This window comes from Sabethes cyaneus, chromosome 1, assembly GCF_943734655.1.
Source record: "Sabethes cyaneus chromosome 1, idSabCyanKW18_F2, whole genome shotgun sequence".
In the NCBI taxonomy this organism is placed as follows: Eukaryota; Metazoa; Arthropoda; class Insecta; order Diptera; family Culicidae; genus Sabethes; species Sabethes cyaneus.
The window spans coordinates 93,983,552-94,001,441 of record NC_071353.1 but is presented as its reverse complement, the minus strand read 5'-3'; the positions used below and the strand labels follow the sequence as shown (position 1 = coordinate 94,001,441).

General features: G+C 41.3%; 1 protein-coding gene across 2 annotated transcripts in view; it reads left to right on the top strand.

The window, feature by feature from the left end:
* The first annotated feature begins 352 nt into the window (after nt 1-352).
* The window catches only part of LOC128732611 (SOSS complex subunit C homolog B), a 111,767-nt gene continuing 94,229 nt past the window's right edge, over nt 353-17,890 (top strand). The window contains exons 1-2 of one of the 2 annotated variants that reach the window (XM_053825893.1): nt 353-502; nt 554-672. In XM_053825893.1, coding sequence (XP_053681868.1) covers nt 472-502; nt 554-672 — 150 coding nt within the window. In that variant the 5' untranslated portion in view covers nt 353-471. The remainder of the gene's footprint in view (nt 503-553; nt 673-17,890) is intronic. The other variant, XM_053825894.1, reaches the window with a different exon arrangement.

The window sequence follows — 17,890 nt, the reverse complement described above, 5'->3', positions numbered from 1 at the left end:
ACAAATTAAGTTTTATCAAGCTTTTTTTTTCAATTCATTTGACAGTCCAAATTTCAAAACATATAGCACACTCGAAATTGAAGTGATTTTTTGTTGGTTTCATCGTGCTTTGTATTGACTCATTTTCAATAGATTTTCATTTCGAATTATAATGTTTGGCAAGTAGTGCTAATTCAAAGGTAAATCACTTCACTTCAACGTGATATTTTTTTACCGTGTATCCAACGCGTATGCAGGAAAGAGAAAGAAATACCTTGGGAAAACCGCTTTGCATACATTTGGGATGACTTGTCGCCACTCTGTATATAGTCACTCTAACTCTACCCTACAGTAAACTTTTGGAGGTAGGAGCAGCTTACGTTTGTCAACGCGAATATAGTCATTCTAGTCGCGAATTGTGTCAGAAATCAGATCAGAATCGATTATTGCACTAAACAAAACTTATATGTTATTAAAGACAACTTATTTTAAATGGCTTTTCCGTCGTCGAGTACGCAGCAAAGTATAAATATCTTATTAAATACGATTCCAAATTACAATATAACTATTTTAGCTGATGTAACTAAAAAAATCTTAGAGGATATCCAAATAAAGAAGCAGCTTCTGCAGAAAGGAGTGAGTTCCGTATCTTCTAATATTACTGTTACCCCCGCCGGATTAACTATACCTCAGGTAAAGGCATAGTTTTTTTTGTGTTGTCACTGAGACGGCTAAGACCATCGTTGGTCCATCTTGCCAAGGCATATAGTTATTAGTCCCCAATATTTTAATGGAGTTATTGCTGATTGCAAGGAAAATTGTACCATCCAAAGTGCGATATCGCTCATAAAAGTGCTATTTTGCATTAAATCGTTTCGGTATCTTCGGCGCACTTTTTCGTTATATTCCAAGCAATAAATGCGCCGAAGAGACCAAAACGATTTAATGCAAAATAGCACTTTTATGAGCGATATCGCACTTTGGATGGTACAATTTTCCTTGCAATGGACAATATAATCTACTTTGTTTTGAATTATATGGAAATGTAATTATGTAAGGTAACCCGGGGCAAAAGGGACTGGAGCTCATAACTCGCTTCAACCTCATTTTCTCCAACTGAGCCTTTCTAGAAATGAAAGATATAACGGCAACGCATAGGTATATTAAAATTATTGCGCTCTTCACACTCAATTGGACTGCACAGTTATTAAGTGCAACCTTCAAAACTGTGATGAAAAGTGTGCTACTGATAATATCGCTAGTAATCTTATATCGATAATACCATCAAACTTTATCGTCATGAAAGAATATCGAAAATTGGAGGGTTTAAAGTGAAATCTTCTTCTTGATTTGTTATTATTTTAACATTTTTGTTCTATTTCTTACGTATTTTTGCTTATATTGCCGTATTATCGTTATTAATTATTAACGATAACAAAACTTTATCAATAATCGTTATAGATTTTGACCGACATTTCCCATCATTACAACTCTCCCATCTGAGCTGACATTTGATTTAGCAGTGGCGCCAGTACCAGTTGTAAGGAAAGCAAATAGTATTTAATTTTTCATTTATTTCATATATGCTGCATATTTATTCAAGTTATGAATTATGCGTGGAATTATGTATTTAGAAACTATTTTTATATTATTCTTTGCGTCGATAACAACTCTACGTAAGCATTAGAATTTAAATAGAAATCAACCAAGATTCATGTTTTTTTCCCACGAAATTTTGGCAACTTTTCTCACCTACAAAATGTGTGACTGGACAAGTGTGTTCAAAATCCAACTTTCAATGCAAAGAGCAATAGTGATTATTTATAATTGCAATTCCAAACACCAATATGGAACTTTAAATTTGATGGACATTTTTAATTTGCGTTGTAAGTTGGAATCACCTTTCTATAAATGATATTTTGACCGCAGCCTTCCATAAATGTACATGTTTTTCTTACAGTAGGTAAACATAATTAGTGTATTAACAAGTTACACACGAGACCTACTTATAGTTACTATATATATAGTTCGGCGGATAGAAAAATCGGGAGCCAAATAAACGTCAAAAGCGGAGCCAAAAGCTTTTCAAAATCCAAAATGCAGGAGTAATGTTAAAAAAATACACTTTATTTTCATAGAACTAGTCATTTTCAACACCCGCCAGTGATTATTTTTCGTACAAACCTGCACATTTCACCATAATTTCAAATTTAATTTCATAAATCAGGGATGCCAATTCGCCTGGTTTTCTATCCGCCGAACTATATATATAGTAACTATAGACCTACTGTGTTACCTGACTCACTGCGAATATGCGTTGTGTTGAGAGATGAAATATTTTTTGAAAAAATGTGCAACTGCTCGAAAACCGAAAAAATCGTGCAGTTTTCCGGCTACTCGAATTTTCTGGTTTGAAAATAATCTGCGAAAATCTGCACACTTTTTTACGAAGTCTGTGAAAGTTCAGAGAGCTTCGAACAAAAATCTGCAACAAAACAATTAAATTCATAAAAACTGCAAATATCTGCAAATATCTGCAAATTTATAATGATCTGCAAGACCGTTCCAAAAATCTGCAATTTGCAGACAAATCAGCAAATCTGGTATCCCTGGTTGTGTTCGCGGGATCGTGTTGGTTCGAAAGGTTTCGAAAAATATCACCTTTGCTTTGTATCGAAAATATCGTTAATTTTGATCACTAAAAATAACGTACTTAAACGTTATATTTCAAGTGCGAGTAGTACGCAATAATTGTATTGTGAAACTGAATTGTTATTTATGCAACTTTTTACAAATTAAATGCTATAACAAAAGCACAACTTATAAAAAATCGTTTATTATCGATATTAACTGCACATGCGTTATAAACGAATAAAACGTATGGTTACGTTTTATTTCACTAATACGCATATTCGCAGTGAGTCAGGTAAAACAGTAGTGGCATAATTTGACAAACGGCATTGAATATATGAGTCAAAATGAAGGCGGTACTTTTTAGCATCCGGGGCAAGTAGGACCTATTATCCATACAGGGATACCTCGATATGTTTAAGACAATTTATAATTTCTACAAGTCTTACATCGGAACATGGCAAATTTGCATTAGCGGTCACCAACTAGGGCTGTGTTGTGTGTTTACGTTTCTTGAATTATTTATTATAAAATAATAGCTCAATTATTTTCAGGATTATTTCGAAATAATGAACATGTTCATAGCGCCGCTCTTGGAATGAAAAATTAGCTCTGGTGCCATTACTAACTATGTCTATGGAATCTGTCTTATGTCGAGGTAAAAATTGTCTTATATCGAGGTTGCTTCATAACGTGGTTGTCTTATACAGGGGTGTGAAATTGTCAAAATTTCGCGGGCTAAACATCCATGGACGGCGACAACTTGGAACCAGCCAGTATATAATAACAGCTACTGTTTTACCTGACTCACTGCGAATATGCGTGTTATTGAAATAAAACGTCACCATGCGTTTTATTCGTTTATAACGCATATGCAGCTAATATCGATAACAACCGATTTTTTATAAGTTGTGCTTTTGTTATTGCATTTAACTTGTAAAAAGTTGCATAAATAACAATTCAGTTTCACAATACAATTATTGCGTACTACTAGTACTTGCAATATAACGTTTAAGTACGTTATTTTTAGTGATCAAAATCAACGATATTTTCGATACAAGGGCGATATTTTTCGAAACCTTTCGAACCAACACGATACCGCGAATACAACGCTATGCGCAGTGAGTCAGGTAACACAGTAATATTACTTAAATTATGGTTAAAAGGCTGTGTTTAACTGCTTTCTAATTGATTTCAGTAGTCTTAAAATGAATAAACCTTTAAGTAGGCACCAGAACCAAAAGTACGAAAACCAATGAGTGGGACATGTACAATGTATGTAGTTTGACATTGACAGCCACACCACCCCGCTGGTCTTATATCGGGGTATCCCTTTAAAGTGTTTCTTATTCTTATTCTTTTTTCTTATTATTTTATTTTATTTTATTTAACACCGCCTTCGATAAAAAATCGTACAGACTGAATATGCTTATAAACTATGTTTTACTGTGTAATTTCACTGATTCGTTTTTTAAAAAGTGATTTTGGCATGTCGAAGTCAAAAATTTCACCAACAGTGTTGAAGGCTTGAAGACATGAGTTTAAAGCGTTGTTCTGGCCAAAATGCGTCCGGTGGAAAGGTATTGCAAGTAACTGCGTATCGCGAAACCGACGAGGAGGTACGTTGATTGGCACCTGTTCTAATAATGCTGGACAGTCAATGTTTCCCTGCATTAGGTCAAAAACGAACATTCTTTGTTGATTGGTACGCCTACCCGATAGTAGATCGAGTTTGATCAGCTGACACCGAGCTTGATAATGAGGAAGATTGATCGGATCGTTCCAGGGCAAATTGCGCAGAGCAAAACGTAAAAATTTTTTCTGTACTCGTTCGATTGCAAGGGTTTGCGTTACCTGATGCGGGCACCAAACGACAGACGCGTACTCCAAGATGCTACGCACCAACGCGCAATACAACGTTTTGAGTGCGTAAAACACAGCCACAATAAAGGATTCCTGGAAACAATTTCAATTATTTCTACTCATAGAAATATTTTAAATTAGTTTCTTGTTTGTATTGACATTTGTAATATATCTGAGATATTTTATAAATGTTAAATCGGCCAGGCCAACTGTGAAGTATTACCGCAAAGACGATTGTATAAAATGAATCTTGTGTGAATAAATTATTCATACACAGATGCATTTCCAAATCAACAGGAGAAGAAGAAACGGGCACGTCTCGTACCAACCGCTTCTGATTATTTGTAATATAATTTTCGTTGGGAGTATTTAGCTAGTAAAATTTATATAATACTCCGGACCCTCGGGGATGGGACATGTACATTTCCTTACTTGCCCTCGGTTAAAACCTAGGTTATAGCGCCTTTATTCGCTCTTGTAAATGTATTATCATCTGAAATTAGAAAAAGTTAAGTAATCTGAATTTTACATACTCTAAAACTTTTTCAAAATCCGATCTAGTTTGGCAGTAATATTCTTCAAACTTTTGGAAGACTGAGAACAAGTAAAAAATAAAAACAAAAAGAAAACAACAATTCTTCTTAAATATGATAACAATCATTTTAATCACTATGCCATTACTTATTTATTTCTGTTTGAAAATATTGATTTTTGGACAACTCTAATTGAAACTAGCGAATAGTTTAAGGTTCAAACACGAACCGCCGACCTCCGGAACCCCAAACGCAGCCTCCATGCTGACAACATAATAAAAGATATGTTGACGAAACTCTTTTATTGTGTTCTTTGCGTCTGACATGTCTAATACCCCAACACAATGTTAAATCCTCGTGTAGGGGTATTAGGGGCATAATGAGCACCCTAACTTGTTGGCTGATTTAAGCACCCAAAATGGCAAAGCTTAACGTAGATCTGGCCAACGTCGGCAACACAAGTACCTTCAGTAGGAACGGTGCGGAGTCTATCATCGACGTGACTTTCGGCAGTCCTGGTCTGATAGGAGACTGGAGGGTAGATAATGGCTACACTCACAGTGACCATCAGGCGGTCCGCTATGGTGTCGGTCAGATAACGAGGCGGCAGGCGGCGAGTAGGGCCAACACTCCAACCACCCGTGTATGGAAGACATCATACTTCGATCCCGAAGTATTTGTGGAAGCGATCCGGAGAGAGTGCGGTGATCGCGGTATGCCCGATCCGAACGCTGATCATTTGGTTGAGGTACTGTCGCGAGCATGTGACGCTACCATGCCTAGGAAAGGTCGTCCTAGGTATGGCAGGTCACCGGCTTACTGGTGGACAGATGAAATTGCGGAACTCCGCGGAGCGTGCTTTCGTGCGAGGAGAATTATGCAAAGAGCTCGTTCGGATGAAAGCAGGGCTGAATGTCGAGTAGCACTTGTTGCAGCACGCGCAGCGCTTAAGAGCGGGATAAAAGCTACTGTTTTACCTGACTCACTGCGAATATGCGTATTATTGAAATAAAACGTAACCATACGTTTTATTCGTTTATAACGCATGTTCAGTTAATATCGATAATAAACGATTTTTTATAAGTTGTGCTTTTGTTATAGCATTTAATTTGTAAAAAGTTGCATAAATAACAATTCAGTTTCACAATACAATTATTGCGTACTACTCGCACTTGAAATATAACGTTTAAGTACGTTATTTTTAGTGATCAAAATTAACGATATTTTCGATACAAAGGCGATATTTTTCGAAACCTTTCGAACCAACACGATCCCGCGAATACAACGCATATTCGCAGTGAGTCAGGTAACACAGTAGTAAACGAGACTACTTTGAAAGGTTATGTGCTAGTGCCAATGCGAACCCGTGGGGTGATGCCTACAGAGTCGTAATGGCAAAGACCAAGGGTGTGATGGCGCCCGCTGAGCAATCGCCAGAGATGCTGGAGCGGATCATCGAGGGCCTCTTTCCGCGCCACGAGCCAAGGCCCTGGCCCCAGGCCGCTGAGTCGTCCCACGGCCGACGTTCCAGTATCTCAGACCATAGCGTAGGATGGTCGGCCTCCCAGCCGAACATCCAAAGTAACGTGGGCGACGGCGGTTTGGAGGTCGGGGAGGAAGTGACGGTTACGAACGAGGAACTCATTGTTATCGCTAAATAATCCCTAAAGGTGAGCAAGGCACCGGGACCAGACGGTATCCCGAATATGGCCATTAAAGCGGCTATTTTAGAGGCTCCCGAATTATTCGGGGCAGTAATGAATAGATGCCTGGAAGCTGGCCACTTCCCGGACAGATGGAAGCGACAGAACCTGGTCCTATTGCCGAAGCCGGGAAAACCTCCGGGTGTCCCCTTGTCATATAGGCCGATCTGTCTACTCGATACTGCCGGCAAGGTGCTGGAGAGGGTTATCCTTAACAGACTCGTACAGTACACGGAGGGTACAAACGGTCTGTCAAGGAACCAATTCGGCTTCCGAAAAGGCAAATATACGGTGGATGCCATCTTGTCTGTCACTAAGACAGCCGAGGTGGCAATCCAGCCCAAGAGGACAGGTATTCGTTATTGCGCAGTTGTCACGCTCGACGTGAGAAATGTGTTTAATAGCGCTAGCTGGGACTCCATAGCCAGCTCACTTCGGAACGTCCAAGTGCCGGTGTCGCTGTACAGAATTCTAGAAAATTATTTCCAGAATCGTGTGCTATGCTACAACACGGAGGAGGGTCAGAAATGCGTTCCAATCACCTCAGGGGTTCCGCAAGGTTCCATACTGGGCCCGGTGTTGTGGAACGTCATGTATGACGAGGTGTTGAAGCTAAAGTTTCCGGTAGGGGTGGCGATTGTCGGCTTTGCGGACGATATCACCTTGGAAGTCTACGGTGAATCTATCAGAGAGGTTGAGTTGACGGCTGCCCACTCTATAAGCATTGTTGAAGATTGGATGCGATCCAGGAAACTGGACCTAGCGCATCATAAAACGGAGGTTATCGTGGTGAACAACCGCAAGTCGGTGCAGCAAGCAAATATCAGTGTCGGGGACTGCACTATTTCGTCAACGCGGTTTTTAAAACTCCTTGGAGTCATGGTCGACGACAAGCTCAAGTTCGGGAGCCACGTCGACTATGCCTGCAAGAAGGCTTCCACAGCTATTTCGGCATTGTCTCGTATGATGTCTAATAGCTCTGCGGTATATGGCAGCAAGCGAAGGCTTTTAGCCAACGTGGTCCAGTCCATACTCAGGTATGGCGGGCCGGTGTGGTCATCGGCGTTAGGTACCAAAAGCTATCTAGCCAAGCTGGAAAGCACCTATCGTCTCATGTGCTTAAGAGTGGCGAGTGCGTACCGCACAGTTTCACATGACGCAATCTGCGTCTTAGCGGGTATGATGCCTATTTGTATCATCATCAGCGAGGACGTAGAGTGCTTCAACCAACGTGGAACTAGAGGCATACGGAGTACCACAAGATCGGCCTCGATGATCACATGGCAGCGGGCATGGTCTGATTCCACAAAAGGCCGGTGGACACATAGACTTATCCCGGAACTATCCGGATGGGTCAACAGGCGTCATGGCGAAGTCAACTTCCACCTGACACAGATTCTGTCAGGGCATGGTTGTTTTAGACAGTATCTGCACAAATTTGGGCATGCGGAGTCCCCCGAGTGTCCCGAATGCGCGGACGTTGAGGAAACTGCAGAACATGCTTTCTTCATATGCCCTCGTTTCGAGGGCGTGAGAAGCAACATGATGGCAGTTAGCGGACAGGACACTACTCCGGATAACTTAGTCCAAAGGATGTGTTCTAGCTCGGACGTCGGGTGCGGTCAATGCGGCTGCTACCCAGATTGTACTTGAGCTACAAAACCGCTGGAAAGCCGATCAACGGCGAGTAAACAGCCTAACTACCATAGTCCAGTAGTTATCTAAGAGCATGCGTTAAGCACAATAGCCCCTCCCTGAAGTAATACCGATAAGGTGGTTCCAGGGGGGATTGAGGCTGGAGACTCGAGTAGGGTTTTAGTGGGTCTGGATCCTCACGCCCCAGTAGGGGGGTCGGGATACCAAAGCCCACTCCCTGAGTTGTCTTCTCAGGTGTCTGATAGTAGATTTCCCTACTCGTTAAAAAAAAGCACCCAAAATAACTGAATTTTTAAAGTGTCTGTTTCGACAGAATCAACTTTGAACCGGATTTCGAACTATAGCACTGAACACAAAAACTGATCTTCGAATGGAACACTATTTATTGCCCAAATTGGCAAACTAGCTGACGGAATATGAATAGAAGTACGTCTGTGCGTACCGTCAGTATAATGATAACTGATTTATTAAGCCTAATGATGATCGATACATATAAATCTGATCGGCTACGTTCGATCTACTGCTAACGGGAGAGTGAGTGTCTAATCGAATGCATGAAGAAATACCTTGGAATCACTACGATTTCAACTGATCAATTCATTCAAACTGGCTAAGACTGCTAATTCTGGATCTTCTTATACGTATTTTGACGTATTATAACATAGCACTATTACGGATGCTGAACAATTTCTGTTTCTGCTACGGACTGATGACATCTACTGCGAAGTTCTTCTGGTACTGGATATACTCGAGGGTTGATGCGACAGAGCATCACTGGTGAGCTGTTTCAATTACTGACTGACGGGATTGAAAACCATGTCTTCTGGACGGTTGCTGCTGGTACGGTTACGGCCACGGTGAGGTATCCAAGGATCTGATCCCCGGATCAACGACAGAAATGGCTATCCTGAAAGATGAGAGGGTGCTTTTTCATCTATATAACCCAAGCATTAAATGACTTGCCTAAGCACCGACGATGTCCCTGGTCGTACGACGGGTGACTGGGAAAGCCTTTGTAGGACGGATGGTTGTGATGACTTCTTCATAGACACGATGCGATTTGCTGTCAGCGATGGATCTGGAGGTGCCATGGATTCTCTTTCACCAACGAACTGATCAGTTCGACGTATCCTCCTACTTCAGCAAAATGATAGCGACAGAATCAGGAACCTTTTATTATAAAAGACAGAACACCACCGTGGACTTCACGCATGCAAAACGATACATTGATTGCTAATCATGCAGGACTAGCTAATGATAGACGTATGACCAAGATTGTAGACTGAATAGCCGGAGGTTGGAGGAATGTTGGCAGTAATTTTACGTAGCAGTACAGAATATCATTTAAGCATAGCATAATGCGAGTTATTTTAACAACGATAAGATAATTTCTAGATTGAAATTCAATTTTTCAGCAACGTCCACACGCTGCCATTTGTGCTGTTATTGGTTAAACACGGCAAAAAGTATCTATGAATCAATTCGCTAACGAATGCATAATAGATCGCCTTTATCGTAAGGCAGATGTAAAACGGCGACACACTGAACGCCTTGGTTAATTGGCGTCTTACGCATAATATGCCGTCGACTGGTACCGATGACGGGTTGATGGATTTGCCTTTGTTTAATGCAGCTGTATTAACTTCTTCTTCTCTTTGAACCAGGAACGTTGGCGCTTCCTGATGCTCGAAGTGTGTCGGGAAATCCATCCATCGTGCCCTTTTATACCGTATGTTATGAATGAACTGTCGAATACTGGTCATCCACCAGATTAAGCAGTAAACAAATATCGAAGGATCGAATATTTCGCTTTCTGACTCAGTTTTTGCAGGAAAGGCAACATATTTAGTCTCCTCCAGGATTGTATGATCGTTTTCAACAACAAGAGCATTACATTGCCTTGTACTAGGACCTTGACGAATCCGCAGCGGACATGCTACAGATGTGCACGTAACTGAGACTGCTTGCGGGGAATTCCCTGATCGAGTCGGAATCCGCCCAGAGGCAATCCAACCGAATACAATATTCTGCAGAATTGGACCCTCCTTGCAAATTTTGTTGCGCCCGTCGGTGAGAAGGTCGTAGAAATATTCAGCGCCAATTATGATGTCAATTTGTCCAGGCTCGCAGAGTTGTGGATCGGCCAGGATAATGTTTGACGGTGGTTTCCATTCAGTGATATTTACTTTTCGACCCGGCAGAGTGATTGCCATTTCAGGCAGCACATAGAATGATATGTCTTCACTGAAGGATGAGATTCCATCAAGACGGGGAAGAATTTGAGCATTTACCCGCTTTCTGGATACAGATTGTGAGCTTCCGATTCCTTGAACAGCAAGGTAATCGCGACATCCACGTAATTTCAGTTTTTGACTGAAGTTGGTGGTCATAAAACAAAATTGTGAGCACGAGTCTAGCAGAGCTCTGGCTAGTCGTGTCACGCCATACTGGTCTTTCACACAGACAAGAGCTGTAGAAAGAAGAACATCTCCAGCATTATCTGTAGTACTGGCTGATAATGAAATGGTGTTGGGGTTTGTGGTGATTTGTGGTTGAGTGTTTTTCATGTGAGTGACTGGAAGAGCACTTGTACCGGTGTGGTCTGATTCAGTGTAGGTTGACTGTAATTGTATTGTCTGGGATTGCTGCGCACTTTGAGGTCTTTTCTGCGGCGGGACGGAGGATTTATCAGAGGGTAATGAATGTTGAAGTGGTTCTGGGTGCAACAGGGAATGATGTTTCTGGTTGCAATGGTGACAGCAACCCTTGGCGCACATCTTCGCTTGGTGTCCTGCAGTCAGACAATTGAGGCACAGTTTTTTGCGCAGGACTAAACCAAATCGTTCAGAAACTTTCATTTTCAGGAACTTGAAGCACCGAAATGCGGAATGAAACGCTTCTCCGCAAAAGACACACTTATTCCACGATTGGACAACAGCATGACACACACCAAACCTTGGACGATTCTCTTGAACTAGAGTTGGTTTATTCGACATAACTGATTGCAATACAGAACAGTGTTCACGGAGAAATTTAATCAAATTCGAGTACATGGGAACCGCTTTCGAGTTATGGTTGGATTCCCAATGTCTGAGAGTGGTTGGATCTAACCGTGAGCAGACCATGTGTACCAGTATGGTACTCCAACACGCTGTATTTTCCCCAACCTTGTCCAGCATCAATAGATTTTTCTCGAAATCACCGATTAGTTTACTTAGTGACTCGTAACTTTCCTTCTTCATCGCTTCTATCGCAAATAGCGAATCCAAATGAGCCTTCACTATTAATTTCTTATTCTCGTATTTCTGCTCCAGTGTAATCCAGGCCACATCATAGTTCGCTTCGGTCATCTCAACAGAGTTAATTTCCTGCAGAGCCTCTCCATTCAACGACGATTTCAGATACGTAAACTTATCCATAGCTGATAATTGTTGGTTTTTATGTATCAGGCTACAGAAAGTGTCCCGGAAGGTGACCCATTCCTTAAGATGTCCACTAAAGCTCGGCAATCGTATTTCAGGCAGCTTCACTTTCGAAACACTAGCTTGGACAGGTTGTAACACAGGTTGGGCAGCTGCCAGGGCATCAACGGGTTTTATCGACAATCGTGAAAGTGCAGCTTTAAGATTGTAGTAGATCATCTCCACCTTCATAATGAGTCTAACATTTGCATCATCTCTTTCTTCCTTTAAGACAGATATACGAGCCATACGTTGCTCTTGGGACTCCTTTTGATCGCATGGTTCATCGGGGAAAACTTCATCGGTTAATAGCTCTATTTTACGACGGACAGTATGAAATTCCTGAAATACTTCCTCCAATCTCTGCAGACGGACCGAAACTTGATCGACTTGGTCAGCAGTATAATGTTTAATGAAATACTGCATCGCTTCCAATGTTTTCCGGAGATTTCTCTCCTGCTTCTCGAGCTCACGAAGATCGTTGGTCATAATCACTTGTTAATGAATCACCGCATTGGATATTATATCAGCGAACGAAGCAATAATGATAAAACACTTCACTTCCACCGGTAATGTATCACTTCCACTGTGCACTGATTTTTCAAAAATTCCCGCAATCGACTCGACGTCCCGCGCGACCTTGCGAAATAATAGACAGATAATGATTGACAGCAGCAATAAGTGAAACAAAGCAGATCACAATCAATTAGATAAAGAAGCCAACAACTCCAAGACCGACCTTCCAACCCGGGGATAATTGCAGGGGCTTTATCCCGAAGAATGCAAAGAAACTCGACGAATATATGTTCAACTTTGTTGTCACTTTATTAACCACATGCAATTTTTCGGCAGCGTAACATGCAAGCCACCACAAACCAAACCAAATCATGCAAATTCTACTTCCCCGGTTACAGTAATCTCGGTGTGATGGTCGTCTTCGCGCTCCGCTCGTATGAGCGTCTTAGTGATGTGCAGCAAACAGCCCGGTGAAAGTTTCTGCAATCGCCAGTTATCGGTTCCAAACTGTAACTGTTTTTTCCACTGTTAAAGTCGCTTTATTTCACTGCTCTGCAGATGCAGCTCACTGAATTTATTGAAAGCCACAAGAGGCTCAGCACATATTCAATTGTGCACAAAAGTGCATTGTTCACAATCACTATAGTCAATTGTTCTCAGATGGTAATGCCAATTGTTCATAATTCGGTTCAATTATTCACGGTCCATAGGTCACTGGTTTTTCTTCTATGCGATCGTTCCGATCGCAGGAACTTCTAATGGTCCCGAAATCCGGTTCGAAGGACCAAAATGTTTCGACAGAATCAACTTTGAACCGGATTTCGGACTATAGCACTGAACACAAAAACTGATCTTCGAATGGAACACTATTTATTGCCCAAATTGGCAAACTAGCTGACGGAATATGAATAGAAGTACGTCTGTGCGTACCGTCAGTATAATGATAATGATTTATTAAGCCTAATGATGATCGACACATATAAATCTGATCGGCTACGTTCGATCTACTGCTAACGGGAGAGTGAGTGTCTAATCGAATGCATGAAGAAATATAGAGTGATAGAATTAGATCGTGAGAGTGTACAATTTTATGCTAAACACTAGGGTGATAACGTTTTTGCGCGAACAGTGTCGTCATTGCAAAACATACATTCACTATCGATAATTAAAGGCATACTGTTAACAAATTGAAAAATAATTGACATGATGACGAAAATTGCAATTTAAACTTATGCTTCAAAAACTAAAAATCGGTTAGTGTGTGGGGCACAATGAGCACCCCCTGGGGCATAATGAGCACCCTTGTAAACACATGCTTGAAGGGTGTATATAAGCACAACAACCACATACACACCTACACACACATACACTCACATTGAAACACATGCATATACACATACATACACATATACACATACATACACATATACACATACACATACACAAACATAAAACGTATCAAAACATCGAAAAAACTATTGACCGCAAGCCGCTTAAAGCCAATTGAGCCTCTGGAGCACACAAGGAAAGTTTCGGCTGACGCTTAACCTGTGTTTTAGTGTTGAAGACATATGCTTTTTCGTTTTCCTTTGCCAGCTGGTATACGAGGGTTCTGATTTCACGGGTAGTAATACCGTAGCATCGAACCTCCATATACAAAATATGGACCACCAGCTCTTGTTCTGCAGCGGGAGCGAAAACAGTTTTGAAGGAACCAATTTGGTCCACCTCCTGCCCTTTGGTATGGCCGAGATTGCCCTTTCGTATGGCCTCACATACCAAGTTAATGTGTGCCGCAGAATGTTGTGGTACTTGGCGACTTATTTTGTAGATATTCCGTCTCGCCTTATAATGGTCAAGGCCGCTTGCAAGGCCTTTTTTGACACATTATGTATTCTGGATTCTCTTGGCATATTCATACCATCACTGTAAACAAGCAATGACGCGATAAACAAGGAAAGTTATGCGAAATAGTGCTCGTTTCACCCCACCTAAGGGTGCTCATTTCGCCCCCAGTCAAGTAGTTAAAGTAAAAATGGGTTTTTACACTAATTATAGTATAAAATCAAAACTTCAATGAAGGTGAAATTTGAGATACAATGTATACAACATGTTGCAGTGTGCACTTGATAGTTTAAGATATTTAAATGATTGCTCCAACTGCGCGTAGAATTCGTCTTTTTCATCATCGGTACTTCCGAGGTGAAAGCTGTGCACGTTAATTATGCTTATATTGAAGAATCGGTCCTTAATTCTTAATCTGCACATTCGGTGGTTGATCGGCCACCACCCGATCACCCGCTTCTGCATCTCGCCCATCACTATAAAAGCTGTGGCCAGCTCGTGTGTATTGCCGCAGCTCTGGTAGATGATGTGACCATCTCTATACGTACGTACCATCGTTCCTTTCCAGCATACCTCCTGCAGCGCTACGATGTCGAACTTGTGGCTCTGCACTTCTTTAGAAAGCACGTGGGTAGTTCCGAGGAAATTTAGAGACCGACAATTCCATGTTCCTAAGTTCCAATCGTTAGTCCGTTTTCGTCGCCTGGGTCTTTGCCGATTGTTCCGATTAGAGTTATTATTATTACTTACCGAGTCCATTGCTTTGGTTTTTTTAGTGGTTCAGGCTTGCAAAGTCCGCAACCAACCCCACAGTATCGCCAGAGGGCCAACGTAGCTCGAAGGAGCCCTCCTCCCCTGTCAGCATACGACCTTGGTTTCCACCGGTTTCCCGATCTCCACCGAGGTTGCTCGTATCCCGGCTGGTACCACGAAGAGGTAGGGGTAGGAGTTGCTAGGTAAGAGGCTGTGAACCACTGTGGGGTCTATTTTATGCCCAGTGCACAAGGCACCGATAGTACGCATTACCAAGCCGTTTACCAGCCTGACCTGAATTAATAATAATGACCGTAATAAAACGTGTTTAAAAACAATTAAAATGGCATTCAGCTTCCTGTTAAATGAATAGCCTCACTTTCCGAGCGTACATTTTTTTTGTTTATTTGATTTGTTTGATCTGCACAGAAATCTGCTGGCGCGAACATTTTCGGGCCGAATGTGTTTGATAATCTCACGAAGTTTTTTTTTTTAATCCTCTTTATTTTTAAAATTTTATATGTACATGGTCAAATTGTGTATCAAATTCGCAACATTCTGGCTTGATTGAGGTGTTTCGTTTATGAATATAATATATCTAATGAACATCTTCATTATTCTTCTCATGCCGTTTGGATGATTTGCTCTTTGCAGCTCTGGGTATTGTAAAGTCTTGAAAGATTGAATTCTAGCTATGCTTGATAATTCTGTGAATATGTAATTCCATAGTGGTTGAATATACGTGCACTCTGAGTATTTATGTTCCAGTGTCTCAACAGCGTCACAATTCGCACAGTTGGGCGTGTCTCTGCGGTTCTCTCTGTGATTCAGCTGGTGATGGTCTAGTTTTTCGTTGCAGAGTAGGTAATATACAGACTTCTCCTCAGATGTCAATTCTTTGCGGTTTATGTTTCTCCAAACTTTGGGCCAGTCCCTGTTAGCGTCACGTTCGATGCGATTTTCTGGGAGTCTATGGAGAAAGTGTTTGTATATCTTTTGCGCTGTCGATTCGGTTATCACTTCTAGCGGAATGCTAAGAAGTTCTTTTATTATCTCCTTGATATGTGACATTTCGACAGGGATGTTTTGTATCTCTCTTCGGCTCCTGGTCTGCAAAGCGTATCCATTTTGGTAGGGGAGTATCCTTCTGGTTTCTTGAAATCGATTTACTAGAAGTGACTTGCTTTTTCGAAGCGGACAGTGTAACCCAAGACCTCCGTTGATTTTCGGTTTAACAATTTGTTCATATCGAACTCTGTGCGGAGTTCCACTCCAAAGAAACTGCGATATTCGTTGTTTAATCACTGTTCCTGTTCCAGCTGGCAATGGTAATATAGATGCGATATACCATAACTTGGAGCATATGTAAGTATTCAGTATCCAAGTTCTCTGCCTTACATTCATTATTCTCGTATGATTTAACCAAAGAAGTGAGTTCAGATTACGCTTTAATTTGTCCCAGTTAGAGCGTACGGTTTCCTCAATTGTTCGGCAGAAATTTACACCGAGGATTTTCACCTCGTCTTGGATTATAAGCTCTTGCGGGGTAGGGAAGTCTTCTGACAGTTTGAGGCCCACGGTTTTTTGTAAATTTAGTTGCGCTCCGGATGCTGTTCCGAATAGGCGAAAGCTATCAATCACCATCTGCGTTTTGGAAGAATGCTTAATTATCACCGTGATATCGTCCGCGTATGCTGTAATAGTTTCTCCTTGATCGTCGCATACATGCTTCAGTTTATCTATCAGCGGTTGTAGGTATATGACGAACAGGCACATGCTCAAGGGATCCCCTTGACGTACTGAACGTTTGATGTCGAAGAACTCCGAGAGTTTTCCGTTGATCAGTAACTGCGATCTTGAATTCCTCATGAGCGTATGAAGAAGATTGATGAAGCCTTCATTTATGTTCATTTTGCGCATGGTGTTGATTAGAAACTTGTAGCTAACCCGGTCGAATGCACTGCTCAAGTCGCACGCCATTATGAGTCCGCCTCGCTTTGTATGGTGCGTATGTCCGATTTCATCACGAATCAAGCAAGTTGCCTCGAAAATATTCCGCTTACTGTTGCTGCATTTCTGCTCGCTGGTAAGAACTGTCGGTATGATTTTGTTCAACCTGTCCTTAAGCACTCGACTTAAGATTTTGTAGTCCACATTTAGCAGTGAAATTGGACGATAAGATTGTACTGTATTGTTTCCATTTTTTTTGTGAACTAATACAATAACTCCTTCTAGCTGTTCTCGTAGAATTTGCCCATTTTTCATTTCGTTGATTATTTCTATGAACTCTATTTTAATGATGTTCCATGCTTGTTTGTAGAATTCTCTGGTTAACCCGTCCTTTCCCGGTGACTTGTTCGCAGCAGACAGTCGGATTGCGTCGAAAATCTCTTCTTCTGATATCCCATTCATCATAGCGTTGTTTGCTTCTGTTTCCGGTGGAATGGTTTGCCCTGGTTCAAACGTAGTCCGAGATTCTACCGTTTCTTCTGAGAAAAGCAGGTTATAGTAGTTGTAGACTGCTGTTTCAATGTTATGTGCATTATTCAGTGTTTGCCCATTGATTTGGAGTTTTTCAATCATGGTTCCTTCTTTACGCTTTCGTTGATCATAAAGCTGGTATAGCGACAAATCCTCATTTGGCAGGTGGCGTAAGGACGGTTTTTTGATACATTCATTGAATTTCCTTTGCTTGACTAGCATTGTTGCTTTTATTCGGTTGATTTCGGTGGTATTTTCAGTTTCCATATGAGCTGTATACGCTCTCTGCAGGCATGTGTAATAGAACCCCATTGTGTTGTTATGTGTATTATATAATTGGTTTTGTTTCCATTTGAAGAATGATATCAGCTTGCCTTTGACAAATTTCACCCACCATTCCGTCCACGTTCGATAATTTTGTCTGATTCTCTTCCAGTAGTTCCATTTTCTTTGTAACTCTTCTAGGTTT